We start from the raw sequence: 20,968 nt of genomic DNA, 5'->3' as shown, positions 1-20,968 counted from the left end.
AAGTATGTTTTTATACGTAAACTACACAAAGTTAAATAGGGCCAGAGAAGAAGTAAAACGGTTGACAGGTTCTCGTTTTTTTTCCAAGTGAGAATCTGTGAATAAAATGAGAAATTTAGGAAGAATATCAGAATGGGGACAAATGGAGAGTGGAAATAATCCGAATTCTGCAGCGTGTTTTCAGCTCAAGTCAAAATCATCCGGCGAGCGCAGACCGGGAAGTCGTCGACACACGCCGACGATCCCTCATGCTGTTTGCTCTCCAGAAGCGCTGTCACCACATGGAAATTCACCGGTTTTGACACGGCCCGCCACCTGCAAGCTCGCAAGATGAAAATTATGCAAAAGAGGGTGCAGGATATCTTGTAACCTTCCCTCTGCTGCATGGAGGGCCTGGCATCAGGTTTTGGTTACACTTCAACTACTCAATCAAGGTTATTTTATGGTGCAGTTTGATTGTTTAAAAAAATGTGATGGCCACTTTCCGTTAAGGGGACAACCAACATGTTTTTTCATCAAAAACTATAGATATATATTTTTGGTCATGCTAAAAATTGACCTAGACTGAGAGGTTTTAAGTTTAGTTTAAACAATTAGAAAACAATGGGGGTAAATATTTGCCATGTCATCCTTCGCATTAAACATGCATTTTAAATGGTTATAAATTGTGTTCTAGATGAAGATCAAAGATTATAGTTAATAAATTAAAAGCGATATTCTTATTTTTAACTCCGCACACAGGCTTCAGTCGTCGAAGTAGTCGTAGCAGTAGTTAAAAAATATCTTGACAATGACAATAACTACATGTATTTTATGTTGTTTTAGTCTTATTACGATTTGTTTTATTATTGTGGACGGAAGCGTGCGTGACGTCACGCGTTAATGTTTTCTCCGCTCGCGTTGTCAATAAAGTTCCCCTTTTCAAAGCAGCCAAGATGGCGGACTACGATCTGACAACCAAGATAGCACATTTTCTCGACCGGCATTTGGTTTTCCCCCTTCTAGAATTCCTTTCCGTGAAAGAGGTACGTCGATATTTGTGTCGGCTAATGTTTTGAGTCATTGCAGTAGTTTTAATTGGTGTTTAGGACCTGCAAATGTATTTAAATCTGACTCGTATCGTAGCTGGGCTAGCGTTAGCTTGGCTAGCAGTCACGTTGCTTAGCCAGCTGATGCTAATAAGTACGTATATTAATTTTAGGCAATCATTCGTTAAATTGACACTTATGACTAGATATTCAGGCGTAATATCATATTTTGGCTTGTCCGATTTTTGATTCCTAGCGAGTTGGTGTGCTACTATTAGCCCCGTTAGCTAAGCCTGGAAGCCATGTACGGGAGCACCTAACATCAGTGTTTTCATCCAAATGAAGACCAGAAAATAAAAAATATATTTAAAAATCGAGCAGTAGGAAACTGATTAACATGAATGCACATGGTAAAATGAGTGGTAGAATTATGACATGACTCACACAAACCTCTTCCCCATCTTTACACAGACGAGAAAAAAATGCAAGAAATAAATGATGTGACCAGGCTTACTCTCCCAAATCATACATATTGTTTTTCAATAAACAGCACTTTCTTTGTTGCGCAACAGATCTACAATGAAAAGGAGCTTCTCCAAGGCAAGTTGGACCTTCTCAGCGACACCAACATGGTGGACTTCGCCATGGACGTGTACAAGAACCTTTATCCCGACAAGGAGATCCCACATTGTAAGTAGACCCAATCACTATTTCCCCAAATTCTAGATTTGCCTTCCTTGCGTGCCGCTGATGAAAACCGTCTCCGTTGTAGCCTTGAGAGAGAAGAGAGGCACCGTGGTGGCTCAGCTCAAGCAGCTCCAGTCTGAGACGGAACCCATCGTCAAGATGTTTGAGGATCCCGAAACCACCAGGCAGATGCAGTCCACAAGGTCCTTTTGAAAACCTCGTTGTACACCTTCAGATATTATAAGGATTCATAAGTGGAATTTGACTTATTTTTTTATTCGACAGGGACGGGAGGATGCTCTTTGATTACCTATCGGAGAAACACAATGTGAGTTTTGGAATTGATTGCCAATATTTTTCGAGGGTGTCGCTGAATCAGCATGTGAATTTTTTAAATTTTGTTATTCCCGTAGTTCCGCCAAGAGTACCTGGACACGCTGTACAGATACGCCAAGTTCCAGTACGAGTGCGGAAACTACTCCGGTGCAGCAGAGTACCTCTACTTCTTCCGTGTCCTGGTAAGAACTGAAAAAAAAAATATTTAAAAAGAGTAGGAATAATTTCAGAGAATTTCAATACTTGAATCCTGGTGTTCCATTCAGAAAATAGGAAATAATGTATTAACGTCCTTAAAGACGAATCTCACTTTTTTAGCAATGCAAGTTATTTTCATGACTCCTTTTTTTTGATGTACTTTGCTGCTTACTGTTGACAAAATAACATGTGGTCAAGTCTCCTAATGACCATCACAACTCAGCTTGTGAACAACAGGTGAGCCGTGATTGGTTGTTAGCAGAGGTGATGTCATTTTCAGTAAACGGAAAATAGAAACATGAATTTGATATGGAAAAATTCAAAAGATAAATATAGTAGCGAAGCATTGTGGAAGCTAGCTGAGCTAATGGCTAAAATACGATGGAAGCAGTTCCGATCATTCTAATAACGTTTACGCAGAAACACAAAGTCGGAAAAGCCTGCTAGAACAACCGAGCTTTATTTTAGGTTCACGTGTTTTCGATTGCTTTCAGGTTCCGTCCACAGACAGGAACGCTCTGAGTTCCCTGTGGGGCAAACTGGCCTCTGAGATCCTGATGCAGAACTGGGACGCCGCCATGGAGGACCTGACGCGACTGCGGGAGACCATCGACAACAACGTGAGGAAGACGCAAGCTTTTTTTTGAAAAATGTCCTGGGTTCCGAACTCCGTTTTGTCCCTCCCCCCCTGCGCGCAGTCGGTGAGTTCTCCTCTCCAGTCGCTCCAGCAGAGGACCTGGCTCATCCACTGGTCCCTTTTCGTGTTCTTCAACCACCCCAAAGGCCGCGACAACATCATCGAGCTCTTCCTATACCAGCCTCAGTCAGTCCCCGCTCATTATAAATATGAATGGAAAAAATATAAGTAGTCGTAACCTGGGATTGAAATACCTGGACTCTTAAAAACGTAAAATCTCCTCTTTGGCATTGAATGAGTTCATTTGAAAATTAAATCATTTTCCATGATTAATGAACCAAAAATTCTTGCCCTGGGGTGAAAATAACAGCACACGTGCTGAAAACTCGGGTAATGTGCAACCAATCTTAGCTTACGAAGGTCACATGACCAACAGGGGAGCCATGATTGGTTGTTCCCCAAGCCTTGTCACTTTCAGTCGACGGCAAGTAGAAAACTTTTTTTTGTAAATTGGACATGAAAATGAATATAGTTATCTAATTAGAGACAAAAAATGTAAATGGTAAAATAAATAGAGCAAGTTTTATTTATTTATTTATTTATTTTCCTCCCCGGTTGATTTGCCCAAGTTATTTTTTTGAAACGAAAAAAAGCTTGGAACCGCCTCCAACCGGGGTGCGTAAACGAGCAAACGTTGCCCCCCAGGTACTTGAACGCCATCCAGACCATGTGCCCGCACATCCTGCGCTACCTGACCACGGCCGTCATCACCAACAAGGACGTGCGCAAGCGGAGGCAAGTTCTCAAGGACTTGGTCAAGGTCATCCAGCAGGTAAAAAGCCGCCGTTAGCGCACCGCCGTTAGCGCACCGCCGTTAGCGCACCGCCGTTTGCGTCGGCGACTCATCGGCGGCGGCGCGCGGGCAGGAGTCGTACACGTACAAGGACCCCATCACGGAGTTTGTGGAGTGCCTCTACGTCAACTTCGACTTCGACAGCGCCCAGAAGAAGCTGAGGGAGTGCGAGTCGGTGAGTCGCATGAAAAATAAGAAAGAAAGAAATGCCAAATCCCTTTGGCGGCGGAACGGCCGGCGCCTTTTCATGCTCTAGTTTGGGAGCGCTTTGCGGAATTTCCCCGGTGGCTTCAATTGTCACGGCGCCCATGACCACCCGTGTGCCTTTCTGCAGTTTTATTTTTTTTTTTTAACCTTTTTTAACCTATTTCTATCTAGACAAAAAACAAGTACATGGATTTTAATGCCTTGACTTTTGAGTGAGGGGGAAAAAAACCCTTAAAGTACGTCTTTGGTATTGAATGAGTTCATTGTTTGTTTTTCCCAACGTTTGAATCTCGTTCCTTTGTACTTTGAGTTCATTTTAGTTCATCTTTATACTCATTGAAAATGAATGCATTTATGAATAAGGAAATTCTGCAAAAATCATCAAATGCATGGCATAATGGAAGATGTTTTTTTTTTTTTTTTGTCGTCCTCCAGGTCCTGGTCAACGACTTCTTCCTGGTGGCGTGTTTGGAGGACTTTATCGAGAACGCTCGCCTCTTCATCTTTGAGACCTTCTGCCGCATCCATCAGTGCATCAGCATCAAGTGCGTCACTCAAACTATGAATTTTTTTCTTTTTTTTTCAATGTAGTGTAACTGAAACTGAGAATTGACCTAATTGCGCATAGTTGCCACAAGATGGCAGCAAAGCCCTCATTTATTGTGGGTGTTGTGTTTCCAAAAATACCGAATAACGAAATCTTCAAAGTAGAGATTAAAAATGTACTTATTAAAAAAATAAAATGAATAAAGTTTATTTTTTTGTCAATAAAAGAGATGAATTCATTGTATTTAATTTTTGGACAGCATGTTGGCAGACAAGCTGAACATGACGCCCGAGGAGGCGGAGAGGTGGATCGTCAACCTGATCCGCAACGCCCGCCTGGATGCCAAAATCGACTCCAAGCTGGTCAGACACCCCCCCCCCCAAACAACAAAAAAAACAAATGGTTGAGTTGACCATTGACGTTTGTGCCGCAGGGTCACGTGGTGATGGGCAACAACGCCGTGTCGCCCTACCAGCAGGTCATCGAGAAGACCAAGAGCTTGTCCTTCCGTAGCCAGATGCTGGCCATGAACATCGAGAAGAAGGTGGCGCACAGCAACCGCAATGAGGTAACGCCGGCGAACGCAAGCTTCGTCAAGCGCCCGTCCGGTTTTGCGTCTCCTCTAGATGATGCTCTTGCTTTAAAAATAAACAATAGCAGTGGAAATGTCTTCAATTTCCCCTGCTTCCCTCAAGCAACAGTGCCATCTAGAGGAGTATTTTAAAAAGTCAAGCGCTTCACGGAGCTTCGTTTGTCCAAACTCACGAGTTGACAATTGTCCGTTTTGCGCCTCTGTTCGCGTGACTCCATTTTGTCTCGTCTTGTGTCCACAGACGCCAAACTGGGCCGCTCAGGACTCCGGATTCTACTAAAAAAAAAAAAAAAAAAAAAAAAAAAAGGGACGCCGCTCACATCATTCCATCTGGCTGCTTGAATCGGCGTCAAACAATCGGGTTCCCGCCTTTTCAGATGTCACCTATTATTATTGTTTTTTTTTTGGGGGGGGGGTCTGAAAGCAGTCAATACATCATTAAAACGTGGAAGTATTCTATCCTGTTCCTCTAGTTTTCTTTTATTTCTGTCTATTCTCAGTCTGCCCACTTGGTGTCGGGTTTTTTTGTTCTCGGGTCAAATATTCTGTAAACCGTTAACAGGACATTCACGCTGGAAAGCGAACCAGGAAATGATTTTTCCCCTGTTCCCAATCTGTCCACTTGATGTCACTGTTGTTTCAGTTTTCTTTCCACTGAGCACACATCAGTTTCCCATTGCATTTTTTGGTCCACTAGGTGTTGGTGTTTTCTTTTATTTCACTTTGCGGCCTTTCAATAGTCGGGAAGTTTCCCTTAAATCGGTAGTAGTAAATAAAGGGAATATTTCCGCTAGTTTTGACATTAAATTAATTGCTAAATTGCGTTATAGTGACTCCTTTTCCTTGTACGTATTTTAAGTTTTCTACATGTTATGCAATTTTTAGGAAGAGGTCTGGGGAAAGAAACGTTTTTTTCTGGCGATGTCGAATATAATACGCCGAGAGATGTTCTTTTTTTTTCCCGATCAGAGCAGCAGTTGTAAAATTTCCCGTGTTTATTTCTACTTTGCGGCCACACCCTAATGGTAATCAGCGCCCAGTGTTACACCTGCGCACGCAAACATTTGCCTTTGATAATGTCCAGTGAAACCAGTTATCAAGTGCTGACGTCAGCACTCCACGGGACTTTTGTTTTTGTTTTATCCTCCCAAACCGGTTGACTAAATTCCTGCGGTCAATTAACGCATCGTGTGCGGGGAAAAGTGCCTCAGGTGCATTTTTTTTTTTAACTCGTCTTGCGGAGCGAGGATTTCCTCCGAAGCTTCTCGGAGGAGGAGCCGACGGTTCGGTCCAGCCCGCCGCCGCCTCCTCCTCATTTCTCGTCCCGTCCGCCCGCAGCTGACGTGGGCCCGGCAGCTGGAATCCATCAGCGCTCGCCGCTGCTACTTCCTGACTCGTGGGCTCTCGCACAAGCATGGACGCGCTGACGGCCTGGGTGGCGAGCGACCCGGCCGTGGTCCGGGTCCTGTGGATCCTGGCGCTGGTGCTGGCCACGCTGCTGGTCTGGTTCCTCTCCTTCTGCTGCTACACGTGGAACTCCTCCTCGGCTTCCATGGAGCGCTACCTGCAAGGTAGGTGGACCCTCACCCATCCCTCCCTCTCCTTTCCGGCACCACGTGATCGGCGCTTCCGGTTTCCACTCTGACTCACCGCTACTCCCGCGGCGTGGCCAGCTTCCACTTTGCGGTTGGAAATGTGCTGATTGGTCGGCTTGGATGCGTACAATGGATCTTTCATAATCGTAATTACGTGAAAAAATATGCAGCCGGGTGGTTCTGGGACACGTTTGAAGCATACTTTTGTAGCTATTGTAGGCACACAACGATTTTACGCGATTCATCGAGGAATTTGAATTTTTAACGTCCTAGTTCCAATAAAAAAAAAAGAATACGTCGTTGTTTTTTCCAAATTGAAAGCAAAAAAAGACTAACGTCATTACCAAAGATTATTTTTGTTGTTCAAATTGGCAGCAAAAAGGGATTAACATAATTTCCCTAAACTTCGGTGATTGAAGATGAGCAAAAGCGTTTGTCGTTTTAGCCCTCAAAATAAAAGCAAAAGTTTTTACTTTGAAAATCAAGATAAGGGGTGGAGTTATATACAAATTATTGAACCATTAAAAAATAGGATTTTTTTAATGAGCGCAGAAAAACGCTAACCTCATTTATACCTTAATAATTGAAATATCGGCCCTTGCTTAGTAAAAGCACTAAATACGTTTTGTCTTATCTCCCCTTCCACACAGTGATGGTGAAACCGCCCGGATCCAAAGGTCCAAATCAGGTGAGAACAGTGTGACAGAGAATGCTGATGTAATTCTCGCATTGGACTTTAGAGGGCTCTGCTCTCTCGTACTCTTCTTTCTCGTGGATTGGTGACATAACAAGCGGTTAAATATTTACATTTCCTTCGTATGTAACAACGTTATGTGTACAACACAAAAGGACTTTCATATTCCTACAAACAATTCAAAAGATTATTGAAGTTGTAGAGTTAGTTTAATTAGATTGGATATTGCTGCCAACTTTCTAGAAATTGTGCACATTACAAAGGGGAAAGGGATACATTTTAAATATAATAATTTACTTTGTGTTGTTTTTTTACCAATGCTCATATTTTACAAAATGATGTGAGGAAAACTGCTGGCTAAGAAGTGGTGACTTTTTGTCCTGTTTCAGAGGAGAAAAAAGCCCAAAGAGAAGCAAGCTGAGAACCTCCAGGTGAAGGCAATTAAAGCGGTCAAGGAGGAGAAATCAAAAGAGAACAAGGCGCTCCCAAAAGCGATCAACAAGTTTCAAGAGGAGGAGGTCAAAAAGTCCAAGGAGAAGCTGGATCATGGGGAGCTCCAAAAGGTGAACAAGGCCAAGGAGAAGATGCTGAACATGGTCCAGGAGACCAAAGTCATAACAGAGAAGATAGTTAAGAAGGCAAAAGTGGTCCAAGAGAAGGCAGTGCTCCAGGAGGCCAAAGTGAAACCACTGCAGGAGGAGATGAAGAAAACAAAACCAACCCACAAGTCTATCCAGGACGTGAAGGAGATCCTGGAAAAGGACGGCAAGAAAGGGAAAAACCTAGTCCAGGAGTTGAAAGAGAATTTGAAGCCCATCAAGAAGTCCAATGAGATCCCGGAAGAAAAGCAAGGAAAAAAAGGGAAGGTGCTCCAGGAATCAAAAAAGGAGTTGAAAGAGAATTTGAAGCCTATCAAGAAGTCCAATGAGGTCCCGGAAGAAAAGCAAGGAAAAAAAGGGAAGGTGCTCCAGGAATCAAAAAAGGAGTTGAAAGAGAATTTGAAGCCCATCAAGAAGTCCAATGAGGTCCCGGAGGAAAAGGAAGGAAAAAAAGGGAAGGTGCTCCAGGAATCAAAAAAGGAGTTGAAGAACATTGAGTCAATCAAGAAGGAAAATCTGAAGGGGGTCCAGCAGGCAAAGGAGAAGCTCACAGAGGTCCAGGAGGAGCAAAAGAAGGCTAAACCAAATAAGAAGGCAAAGATGACCCAGCAGTTGGAGGTGGTCCAGGAGGCAAAGAAGAGTCTGACTGTGGTCCAGGAGGAGGCGAAGAAGGCAAAACCAGTCAAGAAGGCAAAGATGACGCAAGAGGTGGAGGTGGTCCAGGAGGCAAAGAAGAGTATGACTGTGGTCCAGGAGGGGGCAAAGAAGGAAAAACCAGTAAAGAAGGCAAAAATGACCCAAGGGGTGGAGGTGGTCCAGGAGGCAAAAAAGAGTCTGGCTGTGGTCCAGGAGGAGGTGAAGAAGGCAAAACCAGTCAAGAAGGCAAAGATGACCCAAGAGGTGGAGGTGGTCCAGGAAGCAAAGAAGAGTCTGAGTGTGGTCCAAGAGCAGGTGAAGAAAGCGAAGCCAGTCAAGAAGATGGAGGTGGTCCAACAGGGAAAGGAGATGCTGGCTGTGGCCCAGGCAGAGGTGAAGAAGGCAGAACCAGTCAAGAAGTCAAAGATCGCTCAAGATTCAAAGGAGGCACTGACTGTGACTGTGACTGTGAGTCAGGAGGACGTGAAGAAGGGAAAAGCAGTCAAGAAGATGGTCAAACAAGAAAAAGAGATGCTGGCTGTGGCCCAGGAGGAGATAAAGAAGGCAAAACCAGACAAGAAGGCAAAAATGATCCAGGAGGCAAAGGAGATGCTCACTGTGAGCCAGGAGGAACTAAAGAAGGCAAAACCAGGAAAGGCAAAGGTGACCCAGGAGGCGGAGGTGGTCCAGCAGGCAACACAGACACTGACTGCCCTCCAGAAGGAGGTAAAGAAGGCAAAACCAGTCAAGAAGGCCAAGATGACTCAGGAGGGAAAGGGGTCACTGACCGAGAGCCAGGAGAAGGCAAAACCAGTGAAGGCAAAGTTGTCCCAAGAGGTGGAGGTGGTCCAGCAGGCAATTGAGACACCGGAGAAGGTGAAAAAGGCAAAACCGGTGAAGGCCAAGGTGGGCCAAGAGGTGGAGGTGGTCTTGCAGGCGAAGGAGAAACCAAATGTCCTCCAGGAGGAGGTCAAGAAGGCAAAAGCAGTCAAGAAGCTGAAAATGACCCAGGAAATGAAGGAAGAAATGAAAGTGGTCCCGCAGGCAAAGAAGATACTGACTGATGTCCAGGAGGAGTCACAGAAGGCAAAAGCAGTCAAGAAGGCCAAGGTGCCCAAGGAGTTGAAGGAAACAATGGAGGCGATGGCGACGAAGGCCAAGCCAATCACCAAAGTTGAGTTGGCAGTGATCCAGGAAGTGATGAAGCTTCCACAGAAGGAACCTGAAGCACCTTCCCTGGAGCCTTCATCCCCATCTGGGAACAAGAGGCGGCGGCGAAGGCGAGCGCAGAAGGTAGGTTTGTTTACGCTCGCTGGCCGCATCGTTAGGTGCACCCGCGTCATCCCGCGGGTGGACATTTTGTTTCGTTTCTCGGTGAGTTTGGCAAAAAGCTGCCAACGCCAAACAAAAGACGACCCCAACACTGGGCTCCATTCAAGCCCATAGCACGGATAGCTCGCTCATTAGCAAACCTCGCGCAGCGGGGCAGCTTTTCTTTCGACTCGCTGCGCCTAGCGTTAGCATGTGTTCCCATGAAACAACGACAAAGAAAATCTAACTGGAACAAAACCAAACGACGTCGATGTCGAGGAAATTTCAACCCGAATAAACACGTCAAAACTATGAAAGGTTATAATAATTTAAAAGCCACCTGCAATTTGTGTACTCTTTTTAGTATATTTGTGTAATATTATGTAATATATTATTATCCCGACGTTGCGCTTTTTTGCACTGTGTTATATAGTTTTGTTTGTGTAATTAAAAAAAATAAAAAATTCAACCCGGAAGGAAGCTCACTAAAACCCCGCCCCAACAGTGTGTCTGCGGCGCATTTATGACGTCATTGTAATAAATCACTGACGTCTTTATGCAGGTGTTTATAGTGAGAGATTTGGAATTTTAGCATTGATTAAAGCTCCAAAAAAGATTTTTTTTTTTTTTACTTAAAAGAGGCTCGTTGATGATTTTTCTTTTTGAAGAAAATTTTAAAATAAAAAATGATGGTATATTTATAGATAATCGCCTGAAGTTTTTCGTTGGGGTGTCCCGGACGCCCCCCCCCCCCCCCCCCCCCCCTTACTTGACGCAAGGCGCATGCGCGCCTCTCCTCCCGCCGCTGCCGCAGAGAGGGCGATGAAGGCGCGTTGAAGTGTCGGCCGCATGCGACGCTTGTTAACGCACTGTTTGCGGGGCCCCCCCACCGGCTTCACGACCGGCACCCCCCCCGTCGCGGACATGTCAAGCGTGAGTATGACCGCGATGACGTCACCACGCTTGCGAGTCGCTCCGATTGTTTTTGCAGGTGCGGCCCGGCCGGCCGGAGGCCAATTAAGAAACGCTCTAGTCCCACGTGACGCACGCGTAGATAATGAAAAGTAATGATGGGGAAAGTGGTCACGTGACGACCGTAAATGTTGAATGAGTTTGCGTTCAAGTTATGCGCGTGATGACGTGTGCTGGACGCTCGCCGGCCATTTCATTAGGTACACATGCTCCTATAAAAGGAATTATTTTGTTTTTATCTTATTATGCTGGTTCTAGGCTCCTTACTCTTCTAGATGCAATCAAATTTAGCTAGTTTTGTCCCCTAGAGGCTAAAAATGTTCTTCATTTCAACTTGCCAAGTTGTCCCGAGCGATAGCTAGCTATTTCTGCAAGGTGACTTTCTATTCTCGAGCTAATCATTATAAATCTAGAATTATGGCTTCTACATCGATATTGAAGGCCTTAGAAATTCTTAACAATTCCAGCTCTATCTATTCTAGATCTATGCTTGATGTATATAGCTAGATCGATATTCTATCGTACATTCAATTCGAACCTAATTGTTTCTTGATTTATTATTCATATAACTTAAGACAATTTACATTTATCCTTGATCAGAAATTATGCTAGATCTGTCCTACTTAGCCAATCGAAATGCAGTCCTTTTAATCTAGTTACGTAATCTAGAGCTATCCTAATGCAAAAAAACAAAGCAATGTCTTCCTCGCTGCCATTGAGCTTGCAATGTTCATTTTTTTTGTTATTGTTCTCTAGATCTAGTAAAGCTAGGTCTAGCTTGTTAGCTTGCAGCTAATTGGATTCTAGAGCTACGCCTTCTAGAGGGAAAGTGAAATGTGACACTAGAGACAAAATCTGTCTATTTTACCACGGCTATGATTCAAATTTTTACTTATTTTCTAGAGGTGCTCAAAGTGTTAGCAACACAGTCGAAAGGGAAGTGAAATTTGACACTCTAGAAATTAAATCTACTTTACTAGGGCTAATGTTCTAGATCCGTGATTTATTCTGGATCACATCTATTCCAATTCTTTTGTGTCGTGATTAAAATCACGTATTTTCTGGAGGTGCTAAAATTGTTAGCGACGCGGCGCGGAGGGAAGTGAAATATGAGACTCTGGAAAAATGTTGCGTTCAGGAGCAGACGGCTGCCGTCCGGGGACTTTTTTTTTTTTTTTTAAACTCGTAACTGGCAGCCGTCCAATCAGAGCGCGCGTGCGACGGTGCAGCCAGCGCCCAGCGGAGATGCGGCGGGCTGGCCTCTGCGTCTGATGGTGACTCAGCACGCGCGGTCGAGTCCTTCACGCGCTCTAGAAAAACTCTCGGCTCCTCCGATGTCTTTTTCGGGGTAACGTAAACGTAAATAAACGTAAATAATAAAGTTCAGGATGTTGTGGTGGGCTTTGGAGCAGGGCTGTGCGGACTAAACGTAGTAATTTGGCGTTCATGTGGCCAGGCCTTGGAAGAGGTGCAGGAGCAGCCCAAAAGGAGGCCGCTGGTGCGGGCGGTGTCGGAGGAGAGCGCGGGCGGCGCCGACACCCACCCCGCGGGGGGGTCCCCGTCCCCCGGCGACACCCTCCCCTGGAACCTGCCCAAGCACCAGCGCATCAAGCGCTCCAAGTCGGCCTCGGGCGACGTGCTGGACCCGGCCGAGCGCGCCGTCATCCGCATCGCAGGTAACCCCGCCGCTTCAAAATATTAGGGACACCCGCCTGCTCTTGTATTCTTGAGTTCTTCCGCGTACCTAATCAAGTGGCCGGCGGGTGCATGCGCGGATGGATGTTTTATATGAATGAAATGCCCCCCCCCTCCCCCCCAATATCGATTAATCAGGGTGGGGCACTGCAGCAGTATGATGTCACACACAAGCTGGTCAAGGGCATTATCCTGTAATTATTTGTTTTTATTTCTCCTTAAAAATGCATTTTCATAACTGGACTTATTTCAAGTAATTGGTACTTGAATTGGTAATTGATCAGTTTTAGGATCACCAACTAGAATTGATAAATGAGGAGAGTAGATATACTCTGTATATATAAGTCTTTCTATGGACATTTGGATTTTGAGGGGTATTTAAGCTATATGTGCTATTGGTATCGCACCGGTATCGACCTGAGGGAAAAAAAATGCTATCAAACGTCTCTGGGTATGAAAGCACATGTCATTTTTTTTTCATAACAATACTGTACTTGGTATCAGCATCTGTATCCTTCTGGTATCGGGCTATGGACATTTGCATTTTGCGGGGGTATTAAAGCTATATGTGCCATTGGTATCACACCGGTATCGATCTGAGGTGAAAAAATCGCTATCAAATGTCTCTAGGTATGAAAGCGCATGTCATTTTTTATCCATAACAATACTGCTGTGCTCTGTATCAGCATCTGTATCCTACTGGTATCGGGCTATGGACATTTGCATTTTGCGGGGGGTATTAAAGCTATATGTGCCATTGGTATCACACCGGTATCGATCTGAGGAGAAAAAATTGCTATCAAATGTCTCTGGGTATGAAAGCGCATGTCATTTTTTTCCATACCAATACTGCTGTGCTTGGTATCAGCATCCGTATCCTACCGGTATCGGGCTGAGGAAATAAGTGGTTGATCTAGTGCAAGATGCGGTTGGTAATGTGTGCGGCCTGAACATGTGACATAATGGCGTCCACGCACACACGAGGATGGAGCTAAGACTTGATGTCAGCACTCAGGCCAACAGGAACGTTTCTTATCAGGGTTTTAAGAGGAACCAAGAAAGTACACACGCACACATTTAGTAATAATAACACACTACCTCACCTGTGTGTGTGTGTGTGTGTTATCATTAGGGGGTACTTGTGCCTTAGTTTTTCAAGCTAGGATATGGAAGTTGGCCCACGGGATTGCGTTACGGTTTTAAACATTGGTTTTGTCAAATTAAGGTATCAAACTATAATTTGTGTTACAAATTAGGGTTTGAAGTTAGAAAACTAAGCCAAACTAGGATAACAAAATAGTGTTTAAGGATGGGCTTGGGGTTTCGAGTTAGGATTTCTGGTCAAGATTGAAAGAAAAAGGTTAAGGTTCCAAATTAGGGCTTCAAATTATGGTTAGAGTTGTGTTTAAAATCAGGTTAAGGCTTTTTAAATTGGCTTTTCAAACTATTGGGTTTTAGGATGGGGTTTGGGTTGCAAGTTAGGGTTTCAAGCTTAAGATTTCAGGTCAAGGCAAAAATAGGGTTTCAAATTAGGCCTTCAGAGTTTTGAAATAAGGATTCAAACCAAGGTAAAGATTTTATCCTGGCATAGTTTTTCAAACGAGGTTGTCGTCGGGATAGGGTCGGGGTTTCAAGTTAGGATTTCAAGCCTGGGTAAGGTTTTCCGGTCAAGATCGGAAGAAAAGGTTTAGGGTTTCAATTTCGGACTTCGAACTATGATTAGAGTTCAAAATAGGATTTATAGCCTGTGGATTTCAAATGAGGTTAGGGATTCAAGCCTGTGGTATGGTATCAAGTAAACGCATGGATTTAAAGGTTAGGATTTCAAGTCAAGGTTTTAGAGGTTTAGTTGGATTTCAGGCCTAGGTTAGGGTCGGTCTCTAAAACCAGGTAGCCAAACAGCCAACAGAAAAAAAATCTTACGACACAAGCGTCTCGATTGGCCCCCTCAAAGCCAGTGTGTTTGTTTTGCGTCCTATTGAGTGTGTCTATCTTGGAGTCCAGCACAAAAACCTCAGGTGACCTCTGATATCGTGACACGTGTCACGGGAGCCGACCCCCGAAAGCAGGCCGTCTGCCCCTTTAAGAGGAGGGCCGAGCATGTCATGACATGATATGTGTGTGTGTGTGTGTGTGTGTGTCGAGGTGTGTTTCTGGGGGGGGGGACTCAGTCCAGGCCGAGTCGGGTCCACGCAGGGGCGGGGGAGGCGTCGTCCCACTTCTTCCACTCGCTTTGGACACAAGATGAGCGCCATTGCGAGCGAGGCGGTGGCCAGCGTCAGGGACGGCATGCGTCCCCTGGAAGCGGGCCAGGTCCGGACCGCCGTGCTCACCCCGGGCCAGCGCCTGCCCGAGGAGCAGGACTACATGCTGGCCTACGAGAACGTCAGGGAGAAGTATAAAGGTAACGCCCGAGGGAGGCAAACAGGAAGCGCAAGGTAGCCGCTTTTATTCGGAGCAGATGAGTTGCCCGCGTCAAGCCCATGTGTCAAACGAGTGGAGCATATTTTGACCGGAGAAACAGGAAGTGGAACTGTTTCACTGTAACGTATACTGTGCACGTCGGGACATGTGAGCCCATGTGTCAAAGGAGAGGAACTCCAGCAGTTACCCCCTCGCTTTGCTTGGGAAAGGGGAATACTTTCAGAGTAAAATGCATATCATCAAATGTCAATAGGTCAGGTGAGCCCATGTGTCAAGCCCGTGGGGGCGCAACATTTGGTTCGTTCCAATTGGGAGCCACGGGAATCGGTACCGCCGCAATTTGCTTGGGAAAAAGGAAATGCGACGCTTTGACAATAGAATGCAATTCGGCGCCGTGCAAAATCAGGGTCAGAACACGGGGGCCCGCGCGGCAAGTGAGGGGGACATTTGATTGACGGTCGTCTTTTACATGCGCAATCGATCCGCTCCCGATTCCCTCGGGAAACAACCAATGGGAGAAGCTGCAAGCCCATGTGTCAAGCCCACGCTACAGGCAAGCGGACCGCTAATGGCTCTCGCATTGATTGGCTTGGGAAATTGCTCAAGGGGTGGAAGAGCAACTTGCGTCTTTTTATTTGGACTTGACCAGCTGACTGTCAGAAAATGTGAGCCCGTGTGTCAAGTCAATCGGCTTCATGTTGCCTTGCGGGGAAAACAGGAAGTAGAAGACTTTGACTGGTCGTCTTAGCGCAAATCCATATCCAGTTAACAGGAAGTGGAATACTTTCCGGTGTTTGTTTTTTTCTTATTTTTTCAAAGGATTGGTGATATGATGTACACATCACCAGCCTGATGTCTGCAGTTTCCAAATCACCAGAGCTGCATTGTTGTTGGATGCGCAGATTATGACTCAATGTTCGTGTTGATCACTTGGTCGCTAAAACAAACAAAAACAAAGACTCCTCAACAGCCAGCTCCCGTCTGGGGAGGGTTTGCCAGCTGCTGTGTTCTTTCCCATGCCCCCCCCCCCTCCACCCCCCTCCCCCGTCGCTACTAGTTGCTACTTTTAGGTTTGTTTCTTTCGAGGCTGCTACTTTTTTTTCCTTTTATCTATAAAACGCAAAGCTAAAAGCGCCTCCGTGTTTGCGCTCCATTTAGACACGCCATGCTAAATACATCCCAGCGTGCAATGTGCCACGCCCCCTTTTTGGACTCCCAAAATACACGCATGGAAATACACAGCCGTGTGTGCGCGCGCGCGCGCGTGTGTTTGTGTGCAAATGTCAGGAAAGCTAACGTCTAAACGGCAATGTGATGACTTTGTTTTGGGAGTGTGCGTTGAGTCCCCCCCCACACACACACACACACACACACACACACACACCATTAATGTCGTGCTTCCCTCAGATCACTTTCATGCTACTCAAAAATAGTCACATAAACACACACTAACACACACACACACATTCACAGTTCTCATGGTTGTGGAGTACCGTCAAAAAAAACATCAAATAAAGTCATTGGTCTACATTCAAAATCTCTGATAAAATTGATTAAAAAAAAAATTAAACCTTTTAGTATCGATATTGTATCGGAATTAAAAAAAAAAAAGACATAGGCATGCTAACAAAATTAGCATCCGTGTTGATAAAATCAAGACAAAAGGTTTTTTTTGTTTTTTTTTTTAAATTTTGCATGGAATTGGAAAAAAATCATTTACATTTGTCTGCTAGCTTAGTGCTAACGCACAATGCAAAAACACATAGATGAGAGACATAGGTTCTTTATCCTCTGCGAAAAATGCTGCAGATTATTTGTGCGAATTTTTTTTTTTGAGGCGGTGAAATGACTCCAATTGACAGAGGTCCTGCTCGTAAATCGTACCCACAGATGTTTACACCAATGCTCCATTTTAGATCCGAGCATAACCTTCTCGACCTCATGCGAGCCTTGACGCCAGCGCGTAAAAAAAAAAAAAAAAAAAAAATTGGGGCTGTCCGGCCGCAGATCAAACATGACTTAGTCTCCGTGTGAAACATGCAAGAAATCATCTACAGAGGAACCCCCCCCCCCAAAAAAAAACAAAACAATCCATGGACAAAAGTATAGGGACAAGGTTAGAGTCGCAAGACTTTTGTCCACCATGGATGGACTTGGACCCGAACCAGAGTAGGAAGTGAAATGGATCTGAGGCCGGGCGATGGGCTTTGGTTTCTTTCTCGTCCAATCCCAGAGCAACAGCTGACGTTAATTATGCAACACCCCCCCCCCCCCCCCTCCCCAACCGCACCCTAGCCTAAAAACAGAATTCTGAGTGGAAGCTGCCAAAAGGTCAAATGGTGTCTTTTGAACAAAGTCCGCTTCTTATCATGACAAAGGAAAACCAAATCTGACGAGTTTTGGGGGGGTGGGCAATCTGTGGTCCGTGGGCTACTTGTGGTCCACTTCATTCTTTGAGCCGGCCCGCCAAATATTCGCCGGTAAGAATCCGGTCATATTCGTTGCATTGTTTAGCAACTATTTATGTATTCATTTAAATAAATAGTCTTGAATCGCGTATTACTTAATTCATGTTTAAACTTTTTTTCAATAAGTCAAAGTAGTGCTTAGTTAAAATGCTCGTTTGTTTTCTTTTATTTAGGTTTTTAATGGTAAATATTATAAATGTATAAATGCATTAATTTATTATTTTATTTTACGTTTTTTTTGTCTGTATGTAAAAGCTTAGTAACTTAAAATAGTTCTGTTTATTTTTTGGAATTTATTATTTTATTTAAATGTAAATGTTTTTAATGCTATTTATTTATTTATTATATAATTATCAGTAGTATTTTTAATTATTATTTATCATTTATTTTAAAGTGGTATTTGAAATATTCTAAAATAATTATTAGTATATTTAATTATTATAATATATTTTAATGCATTTTTAAATTAAATTGGTATATATTCATTATCATATTAACTTGTGTTTTCAATTATTATGTATTATTTATTTTATTTTTTTCTCAATTCGATTCAATAACTGTCATTGTTTTTAACAGCAGCAATTACGAATTAAAGTGAATTATTTTCTGCATTTAAAAAAACAAATTTTCATGTTAAGTCAAGTACTTAACGTAATTAAGCTGGCAGCGAGCCGCATGCTGCTTCACGGCGACCCGATGATGTCACCGGCACGAGTTCTGCTCATCCCTCCGACAATGGCCCAAACGCCGGGCGGGCTCAAGCACGCCACAGCGAGCCCGACGCACGTGCGGAATGCCGTCGGAGCGCCCGCCCGTGTTGGGCCTCAGCCGCTGGCCGCCTCACATAAAAAAAAAAAAAAAAAAGCAGCTTTGTCAGCAATGAATCATTTATTTCATCCAAAATCAAGCTTCCCAAATCTCATAAAAACATCAAAACTCACACACAAATAAAGTGTCGTTAATGTTTCCCGACGTCAGCTTGAGGTCATTCGAGTTCAAGTGGCTTCTTTGTGGGCTTCGGGAATTTATATTGCTCAATTGCTGCCACACTTTACTGCTTACTTTGCTTTGAGTATCAGTGACTGGCATCAGGGGCTTCGATGCTTACTCGATACCTTCCGGTCTGGCATGTTTGTGTCTGTTGGATGGAAAAGAATGCTCGTCAACTCGTCTACCTTCCTTTTCCCCCCTTCTTTGCCCCTAGTATCGGCGACTGGTATCGACAGCCCAGATTAGAACTCGATACCTTCAAATATGTAACCTGTGTAATTTTTAGTATTTTTACGATTAGAGTTTTATCAGAGAACACTATTTCATGCCAAAAGTTGCCAAACAGGAAGTTGTAAAGCGCGCACACGCAATTAAAGCGCAGTTAAAATTGACGACGCCAACTAAAGATCATTCGAGTTCAGGCGGCTTCTTCACGAACTTTGGTGTCCAAAAATGGGCCATGCTTGCTTTAGAGGGAACAAGCTCTCAGTGTTGCCGTTGAATTCTGCAGCTCCGTGTTAGAAAAGAAGAAAAAAAAAATCCTCCAGGTGACTCAATTCAGGTTCTGATTTATCGCTCAGTCATATTTCTCTCCAATTGGCTAACTTGTGAAAAATGTTGGGCATCTACGGCGTAAAAGGGAAAACCGATGCGAGGCTTTCCATCGCAACGCCGCGCTGAACATTTGATGAAATTAAAAGAATTGTTGCGACAAAGTGGAGGCCAATCATGTGACTCTCAAAGCTGTTTGATTAATCCCATCAAATGTTCTTCCACTTTCTTTGGAAAAATGCTGACTCGTCGCTCAGTTGAAAGGTCACACACTCATGATCAGCCATTTTATTGCATTTCGATTTTTTTTTTTTTAAGGACAAATACTGTGTTATATTGATTTAAAATCATATCATTTTTCAAAGTACATTTTCTATATCAAAAGTATTAGTGGTATCACTACTTGATATTTTGCAAACAGCAAAAATCATGGGGGGGTTTCCACACGTTTTAGTGTAATTGAGTACAACTCCGGGTCATTTTGACCCAGAGCCAATTTTGCTGTTTTTACAAAACAAACATAAAACATTGGCTAAAATGAAATCCTGGACTTGTTTTAGATACATTTCGGACATATTTGGGTGCCTAAATAACCCCGGGTCAAAGTGACCCAGGGATATTATCGCTCTTCCTCGCAAGCAAACATAACAGGAGGGTTAATAGTCGTTTTTTTTTTTTCATGCGAGGAATGCTGCATACGGCGTCCATTGCAAACAATGCTGAGTCACTGTCTGGTGTGGGGGGGGGTCCACTATTGTCATGTCACCTCCCTGTGAAGGCGGAGGAAGAGGAGGATGCAGCATCAGGGTGTGGCCAGAGGAGGTGTGCTCGGATTTTTTTTTTTCCGCCAATGAAAGGGATCGTGCGCGAGGCAGGAGGGGACAAAAAACACAGAGCGAGCGAGAGGGCGAGCGAGAGGGGAGGGGAGGCGGGCCACCGACCGGCCGGCCATCGGCACTTTTCACGCTCTTCCACCCTCGGCTCGGCCAGCATGGATCCGCTCAGGTCCATCCAGCACGAGATCAGCTCTCTCAAAGGTACCGTTGGCTCCTTTGCCCCCAACTCGAGGGACGGGGACCCTTCCGTAGCTTTTCTGCTCTTTTGTGTCCGGCTCGGGGGGCCGCGGGGTGATTCGGGGGGGGGCGGCGCCGCACGTATGCGGCAAATTGGAGCGGCAATGCAGCGTCGCCGTGGCAACGGGGCGCTCGCTAGTTGTTTTGGAGCGCGTGTTGTTGAAGTTAAACAAAGAGGGCGTGAGCGTCCCCGGGATGCGTGACATCATGGCCAAAGGGGGTCCAATCAGGAGCCGCCGCTCACCTTGCCTTGTCTTTCAATTGTTGTGTCTCGGCATAGTGGAGAGACAAAAATGTTAATAAATATATATTTTTTTTGGACCAATTTTGGTCATTTTCTTCCTCATCATTCTGGCAATATTTTAGCGAATGGATGGCGCACTTCTGTAACTGTCATAACTAAGAGGTTTAACTGTGACATAGTGTCACCATTCGGGTGAAATTTCAGCTCCCTGGTATCTTTTTTTTCAATGCTTGTTTTTGACGTATTGGACAAAATCCTTTTTTTTTTTTTTTTTTTTTGGAATGGTCTTTGAGGAGAGATGCGAAAGTGTTCGACCCACTCGGCAAGGTCAAGGCGGGGGGGTGTCCCGTACGGAATTCACAGAAGAAAAAAAAAAAAAAAAACTTCCTCGCTTCATTGGGCTCCTTCTAAAAGAATCTCCCAAGTTCATTAGTAAGCACCAGAAGAACCTTCACAGCTTCTTTTGAATGCAACTCGCTTGCTAACTCAAACACGCTAAAAGGTCCAAGCAGATTTGGCTCGGTTCCTGACCCAAATATTTGGGATTTATCCCGTCTTGATCTGGGAAGGACTTTTAATACCCTCATAAAATCTGTATTTCTTTTTCCCAATGGCTTTGCCAAACTTTAA

The 20,968-nt window shown here is 44.4% G+C and overlaps 2 protein-coding genes across 2 annotated transcripts in view; both read left to right on the top strand.

Annotated features, from left to right (window-relative positions):
- Positions 1–868: 868 nt before the first annotated feature.
- eif3eb (eukaryotic translation initiation factor 3, subunit E, b) lies at positions 869–5,544 on the top strand. Its single transcript, XM_088405529.1, has 13 exons — positions 869–1,025; positions 1,601–1,718; positions 1,801–1,918; positions 2,001–2,043; positions 2,129–2,233; positions 2,744–2,869; positions 2,948–3,072; positions 3,592–3,718; positions 3,813–3,914; positions 4,382–4,491; positions 4,753–4,855; positions 4,927–5,061; positions 5,327–5,544. The coding sequence occupies exons 1-13, from the start codon at positions 936–938 to the stop codon at positions 5,363–5,365; spliced, it is 1,341 nt and encodes a 446-aa protein (XP_088261655.1). The 5' UTR covers positions 869–935; the 3' UTR covers positions 5,366–5,544.
- A 955-nt stretch (positions 5,545–6,499) lies between these two features.
- pleca (plectin a) overlaps positions 6,500–20,968 on the top strand; it is a 63,624-nt gene continuing 49,155 nt past the window's right edge. The window contains exons 1-9 of the mRNA XM_088405533.1: positions 6,500–6,656; positions 7,331–7,368; positions 7,764–8,240; positions 8,583–8,613; positions 8,656–8,957; positions 9,285–9,353; positions 9,606–9,674; positions 9,765–9,902; positions 12,349–12,568. Of these exons, the coding sequence (XP_088261659.1) occupies positions 6,500–6,656; positions 7,331–7,368; positions 7,764–8,240; positions 8,583–8,613; positions 8,656–8,957; positions 9,285–9,353; positions 9,606–9,674; positions 9,765–9,902; positions 12,349–12,568 (1,501 nt within the window). The remainder of the gene's footprint in view (positions 6,657–7,330; positions 7,369–7,763; positions 8,241–8,582; positions 8,614–8,655; positions 8,958–9,284; positions 9,354–9,605; positions 9,675–9,764; positions 9,903–12,348; positions 12,569–20,968) is intronic.

Source organism: Hippichthys cyanospilos, chromosome 21 (assembly GCF_059441005.1).
Source record: "Hippichthys cyanospilos isolate Australia breed blue-spotted pipefish chromosome 21, RoL_Hcya_1.0, whole genome shotgun sequence".
Taxonomy (NCBI): Eukaryota; Metazoa; Chordata; class Actinopteri; order Syngnathiformes; family Syngnathidae; genus Hippichthys; species Hippichthys cyanospilos.
This window is presented reverse-complemented; position numbering and strand designations above follow the sequence as displayed.

Coding starts and splice junctions, on each gene's coding strand:
- eif3eb (XM_088405529.1), top strand. CDS start 936: ATGGCGGACTACGATCTGACAACCAAGATAGCACATTTTCTCGACCGG. Junction 3,073..3,591: donor CTCTTCCTATACCAGCCTCA/GTCAGTCCCCGC, acceptor GTTGCCCCCCAG/GTACTTGAACGCCATCCAGA. Junction 4,856..4,926: donor CCAAAATCGACTCCAAGCTG/GTCAGACACCCC, acceptor TTTGTGCCGCAG/GGTCACGTGGTGATGGGCAA.